Here is a 7,353-nt window from a genome sequence, read left to right as displayed (position 1 = left end):
TGTTGTTATCAATATGAAATCATCTACAGGAACACAGTGATGGAAGAGGTGAAGGCATCTTCTCCCATCCATACCTGTGTGTCATCCATGGGACATTTCTGCTTGCCCTCTAAAGCCAGGTAGTGATCAGTAACTTTTTTAACAGCAGTTCGGAAGTGGCTAAAGTTAAGGGCATGTGGATATTGATGGATCATGCCCTAACTGGTCCTTCCATTCAATAAATATAAAAACTGGGGAGTAATACTCCCCCAAGAAGGCCTTAGAACAAGTCGAGAGACTGGGATCCCATTCCCTGACTCCTGGGCCTGGCACATGGATAAATCACCTTTCTACCACACCCCCTTGGCCAGCCTGAGACCCTCCCACATGGTGATGAGCAGCCCTGATTTGCCTTTACTGTCAACAGAGAAAATACCCCTGATCTAGTTATTAGGGATGGTCCCAGGGAGAAGGACAATGAAGGATACGCCTCGATAAAGACTTCATTCCTTTCATGATCTGGGCCCAATCAGTAGAACAAGCATTTACATGTTACAAATGAACACAACTTCATGAGAATTTTTTAATTCCTAAAGAAATTGGAATTTAACTTTTCTGCCCTTAGATAATCATAAAACAAAGTTTAACAGCTAAATGTGTATAGGGCAGTAAAGAAAAACTTAGATAATATTTGAGAATCTTGGCTTCCCATATAATTAATTACTTAAAGGAAACATTGGTTATGCTACTTTTTTAATTTTTTTTTTTTTTTTTTTTTTTTTTTGAGATGGAGTCTTGCTCTGTCACCAGGCTGGAGTGCAGTGGCGTGACCCTGGCTCGCTGCAACCTCTGCCTCCCGAGTTCAAGAGATTCTCCTGCCTCAGCTTCCGGAGTAGCTGGGACTACAGGCACCTGCCACCATGCCCAGCTAATTTTTTGTATTTTTAGTAGAGACGGGTTTCACCATGTTGGCCAGGATGGTCTCAATCTCTTGACCTCATGATGTGCCTGCCTTACTCAGCCTCCCAATGTGCTGGGATTACAGGCATGAGCCACCGCGCCCGGCCGCTAACTTTTTTATAAAAAAACCTAAAGATGAATCATCACTTGTTTTTGGGTTTTCCAGCTTTTTGCATGTCTAATCATACAGATGCATCCAGCTCCAACAAGGGTCAACGAGGTTTTTCTCTTTTAAAAAAGTTCATTACCGGCTGGGTGCAGTGGCTCATGCCTATAATCCCAGAACTTTGGTAGGCCAAGGCGGGTGGATCAGTTGAGGTCAGAAGTTCCAGACTAATCTGGGCAACATGGTGAAACCCCATCTCTACTAAAAATACAAAAATTATCTGGGTGTGGTGGCGCACACCTGCAGTCCCAGCTACTGGGGAGCCTGAGGCAGGAGAATCGCTTGAACCTAGCAGGTGGAGGTTGCAGTGAGCCAAGATCACACCACTGCACTCCAGCCTGGGTGACAGCGAGACTCCGTCTCGAAAAAAAAAAAAGTTTATTACCCACTGTGTTGAATCAATGAGTGTATTCAAGCAAACACTGTTTTGTGATATACAGACACTATACAATGACAAGTCAAACTGTCAGGTTTATAATGGACAATAAAATTAAAACATGATGCTTTATACTCTTGAAAATCTTACATTCATGTATGACCAAATATCCCCAATTCCATAGCTTTTAGCTAAGGCTTTGGCTCTTAGCTCCAACTGCAACCACGTGGCAGACTTCTACTTCCGCCCCCAGCTTCTGCAGTTCCGCCAGCCAGATCATCTGCTTATGTGAAAGACGGTCATTGGGGCCTTTAACTTCCACCAGCTGGAAGGGAAATTTTTAAAAGTTACTAGTGTCTTACTGAATGAAAAGCTATTCAAGTAAGTTGTAGTTGTCAGTGACAACTACTTAAATGGCTCTTCTGCTCTCCCACTGTATTTGTAAGTATAACACAAATATACGGATGGTCCTTCACTTAAAATGGTTCACCTTAGGATTTTTTGACTTTAAAATGGTGCAAAAGTGATACACATTCAATAGAAACCATACTCTGAGTGTTGGTCTTTTCCCAGTATGATACTCCATGCCGGGCAGCAGCAGTGAGCCACAGCTCCCGGTCAGCCACACGATCATGAGGGTAACCAGTACTCTACGGCGTGCGGTGAGCTAGATGATTCTGCCCGACTGTAGGCTGATGCACGCATTCTGAGCACATTCAAGGTAGGCTAAGCTAAGCTATGAGGTTTGGTGGGATAAATATGTTAAATGCATTTTCAACTTACATTATTTTCAGTTGATGTGTAGGATTTATCAGGGCATAACTCCATCATAAGTTGAGGAGCGTCTGTAGCTAAGAAATTTACTCAGAAATTTTTCTATTCTGTAGAAACTAGACAGTTCTTCACAGAGGATGAGTAAACCGATTCTTAGTATAGCAAATGAAAAATTGTTTTAAAGCATGCACTGGATTTTACTTCCCTGCTTAAAACCCTCCAATTACTGTTATATTTTCAATTAAATCTAACCTTCTTGCCATGACCAGTCTCTTCCCTACCCCAAGGCCATCACTTCCACTTGCCACTTGCTCTTCCCGTTGCCTGGGACATTTCTCCCTGTTCTTGACATGCCTGACTTCTTATCTTTCAATGCTCAGCTTAAACTCATCTGGACAGGTCACAGCTCTGAGTGTATCCTCCCTAGCACTTCTTTCATGGCATTCATAAGATAAAAATGTGTACTACATGTCATCTTCAAGAAGAATTGTGTGTTTTGTTCACTACACATCACTAGACTTGAAGACAGCAATAAAAACTATTCTAGGTAAAGTATAGAAAAAAATTGTTTAAATATAGCATTCAGCAGCCTAACAGACGTTTAATTAAGAGTCCTCAAAGGAATGAGGAAAAAAAAAATACTTAAAGAAAAAATGGCCAAAAATTTTCCAAATTTGATGAAAACTATAAACCCAAAGATTCAAGAAAATCAGTGAATCCCAGGCACACAAATATAACAGTTCCCTAGGAAATACCATGACTGTATAATCAGGGGATATAGTCAAAGCAGCCAGAATTTTTAAAGCCAGAGGGGAAAAAAAAAAAATTCTTCGATTGGAAACCATGCTAGTTAGAAGACAGTAGACTAATATTTTTAAAGTATTGAAAAATAACGCTCAACGTAGAATTCGTTGCCCAAAGAAAACATCTTTCAAAAACAAGGTGAAATAAAGGCTAAGACATACAAAACCTAAATACAGTCATCCCTCAGTATCCACGGGGGTCTGGTTCAAGGACCCCATCTGTTACCAAAATCCATGGATGCTCCAGTCCCTGATACAATATGGCATAGCATTTGCATATTCTATGCACATCTTCTCATATACTTTAAATAATCTCTACTTATACCTAATATAATGTAAATGCTATGAAAATAGTTGTTATGCTCTATTTTTATTTGTTTATTGTAGTTACTTTTTGTTGTTTTTTCTTTTTTCCAAATATTTTCAGTCCATGGTTTGTTGCATCTACAGAAGCAGAAACCATGGATACAGAGGGCTACCTACTGTAATTCATTACTAGCAGAACTTCCAGACATGGAAATTTTTTTTTTTTTTTTTTTTTTTTTTTGAGACAAGGTCTCACTCTGTTGCCCAGGCTGGTGTACAGTGGTATGATCTCAGCTCACTGCAGCCTTGACCTCCCAGGCTCAAGCAGTTCTCTCACCTCAGCCTCCCAAGTAGCTGGGACTACAATTGCATACCACCACACCCAGCTAATTTGTTCACCATTTTGTAGAGATGAGGTCTCACTGTGTTGCCCAAGCTGGTCTCCAACTCCTGAGCCCAAGCAATCCGCCCACCTCAGCCTCCCAAAGTGCTAGGATTACGGGCATGAAAGGAAATTCTTCAAGCAGGAGAATGAGACCACACAGAAATCTGGATCTATACAAAAGAATAACAAGCTATCTACATGAGTGAATGCTATCTACATGAGTGAATACAGACTCTTATTAATCAACTGTAGAAAACAAAAATAATATAGAACATATAACACATAGAAGTAAAATACATGACAACACCACAAAGGCTGAGAGGGAAGATATAAATATATATGATTGAAAGGTTCTTTTTACTCTCCATTAAAGTGTGTATCTCCTGAAGGTGGATAAGTTTAAGATATATAATATACATACTAATGCAACCACTTAAACACAATGAACCGTTACAGCTAACAAGCCAACAAAGCTATAAAATGCAATCTTTAAAAATAAGGCAGGGCCAGGCACTGTGGCTCATGCCTGCAATCCCAACACTTAAGAGACCACGGCAGGTGGACTGCTTGAGCCCAGGGGTTTGAGATCAGCCTGGGCAACATGGTGGAACCTCATCTCTAAAAAATACAAAAACTATAAAAATTAGCCAGGCACGGTGGCGTGCGCCTGTGATCCCAGCTACTCAGGAAAAAGACAAGGAACAAAAGAGTTCTGAGACAAAGAGAAAATAAGTATCAGGATTTAAAGCTAAGGATATCAATAATCAAATGTAAATGTTCCAAACACCCCATTAAAAGACAGAGGTTAAGTTGGATTCAAAAGTAAGACCCAACTATATGATGCCTACAAGAAATCCACATTAAAACTAAGATAAAATGGGTCAAAAGTGAAAGAATGGAAAAATGTATCATGTTAACATTAAACAAAAGAAGGCTGACGTGGCTACATGTTAACAATATCAGACAAAGTTGATTTCAGAGCAAAGATTACCAGGAGTAAAGGGGGGTCACTGCATAATGATGAGGGTAGACTCATGAAGAGGACATGACTCTCCTAAAAGTTTACGCATCTTATAATAGACCTTCAAAATACATGAAGCAAATATTGATAGAAACGCAAGAAGAAATACACAAATCGGGCACGGTATACTGGTATACTCTCAGCATTCTGGGAGGCCAACGTGGAGCCCAGGAGTTCTGAGACCAGCCTGGGCAACATGATGGCACCCCATCTCTACAAAAAAAAAAAATAGCTGGGCATGATGGTGGATGCCTATAGTTCCGGCTACTCAAGAGGCTGAGGCAGAAGAACTGCTTGAGCCTGGGAGATCAAGGCTGCAGTGATCCAGGATTGCACTGCTACTAGACTCCCATCTAGGTGACAGTGTGACTCTGTCTCAAAAGAAATACACGAATCCACAATTATAATCAGAGATGTCAATATTTTTCTCTCAATAATTTATAGAACAAGTAAATAAGAAATCAGTAAGGACACAGACAACTTAAACAACACTACCAACCAACTTGACCTAACTGACATTTAAAAATACTGCCCACAACAAATGCTGAACACACATTCTTTTCAAATACAAACAGAATATTCACCAGGGAAAACCATATTCCGGACCATAAAACAAGTCTCAACAAATTTAATGGGATTCAAATCATACAAAATATGTCCTCTGACTACAATGGAGTTAAATTACAAATCAACAGCAGAAAGATACCTGAAAATCTCTCAGGTGTTTGGAAATGTAAATGACTTACTTCTAAATAAGCCAAGGATCAAAAAAGAGTCAAAAGGGAAATCAGAAAGTATTGTGAACTGAATGAAAATGAAAACTACTACTAAATTTGTGAGGTTCAGATAAAGCAGCACTGAGAAGGAAATTGGGAGCACTAGCTAACTCTATTAGAAAAGAAGGTCTCAAAGCAATCACCATAGCTTCCACCTTAAGAAACTAGGAAATAAAAAAAAACAGGAAATCAAAAGCTGATTCGTTGAGAAAATCAGTAAAATTGATAAACCTCCTGCCAGACTCATCTGGGAGAAACGACAGAAATTACCAATATCAGGAATAAGAGCATGACAGAGAGAAAGATTCTACAGATATTAAAATGCAATACACGGCTAGGTGCGGTGGCTCACACCTGTAATCCCAGCACTTTGGAAAGCCAAGGCGGGCAGATCACCTGAAGCCAGGAGTTCAAGACCAGCCTGGCCAACATGGCAAAACCTCATCTCTACTAAAAGTCCAAAAATAAAAATTAAAACAATTATCCAGGCATGGTGGTGCACAGCTGTAATCCCAGCTACTAGGGAGGCTGAGGCACGAGAATCACTTGAACCCAGGAGGCGGAAGTTGCAGTGAGCTAACTCGCACTATTGCACTCCAGCCTGGGCGACAGAGCAAGGCTCTGTCTCAAAAAAAAAAAAAAAAAAAAAAGAAACAAATGTAAACAACTTTAAGACAATACTTAAATGAAATGGACAAATTCCTTGAAAGACACAAACTATCAAAGCGCAATCAAGAAGAAACAGATAATATGAATGACCTTATGTTGTTTAAAAAGAAATTTAATTTACAGTTTCAAATTTTCCTCCCCCCAAAATCTCCAGACCCATACTGCTTCACTGGGGAATTCTATCAAATGTTTAGGGAATTATACTAATTCTACACCAACTATTCCATCCCATTCTGATGCCGGTATGACTCTGAAACCAAAACCCAACGGAGAGATTATAAGAAAATTACAGCTCAATATCCTTCATGAACATATAAGCAAAAATTCTTAATTATTTTGCAAAATCAAAATCAACTCCCAATATTATATAAAAGGGATAATACATCATGACCAAGTGGGGTGTATTGGAGAAATGCGGGGTAGGTTTAAGATTCAAAAACCAATGTAAATCACATGATTAATAAGCGTACTCAAGAGAGAAATATGAGATAATAATGTCAATAGATTTTTTTAAGAAGTATTTGACAGAATCCCATCAATGCCTGATAAAAACTCTCAGAAAACTTGGATGTAAAGGGAAGTTCCTTAATATAATAAAAGATATCTGCGAAACATCTGCATCTAACATGATACTCAATAATGGAAGACTAAGTACCTTCCCCCAAGATTGGGAACCAGGCACGGACGTCCAGTCTCACTGTTTACAGCCTATGCTTTCCTGGAGGTTCTAGCCAGTGCAATCGGGCCAGAAAAAGAAAAGAAAGGAACTAAGACTGGACAGGAAAAAGTAAAAATATCTTTATTAGCAGACAATCTGATTGTCAATGTAGAAAATCCAAGGAAATATACCAAAAAAAGCTCCAAGAACTACTAAGTACGCGTACCAAGTTTGCAGAATATAAGATCAATATACAGAATCAACTGTATTTCTACACAGAGCAGCAAACAACTGGAAATTGAAACTTTTAAAAACGATACTGTTTAAATAGCATAAAAAATATGAAGTACTTAGGGAACAGTCTGACAAGAGATATGCAAGACCTCTACATTGAAAACTAAAAACACTGCAAAAAGAATAAGGAAAATCTAAGTAAATGGTGATATATACCATGTTCACTGATCAAAATAGTACTGTTAA

At 39.1% G+C, this 7,353-nt stretch overlaps 1 protein-coding gene across 1 annotated transcript in view; it reads right to left on the bottom strand.

The window, feature by feature from the left end:
* Positions 1-1,668: 1,668 nt before the first annotated feature.
* FAN1 (FANCD2/FANCI-associated nuclease 1) overlaps positions 1,669-7,353 on the bottom strand; it is a 33,968-nt gene continuing 28,283 nt past the window's right edge. The window contains exon 14 of the mRNA XM_012000569.1: positions 1,669-1,806. Coding sequence (XP_011855959.1) covers positions 1,669-1,806 — 138 coding nt within the window. The remainder of the gene's footprint in view (positions 1,807-7,353) is intronic.

Source organism: Mandrillus leucophaeus, unplaced genomic scaffold, assembly GCF_000951045.1.
Source record: "Mandrillus leucophaeus isolate KB7577 unplaced genomic scaffold, Mleu.le_1.0 Scaffold631, whole genome shotgun sequence".
Classification (NCBI taxonomy): Eukaryota; Metazoa; Chordata; class Mammalia; order Primates; family Cercopithecidae; genus Mandrillus; species Mandrillus leucophaeus.
The sequence above is the reverse complement of the archived record's forward strand: the minus strand, read 5'-3'. Positions and strand labels throughout refer to the sequence as shown.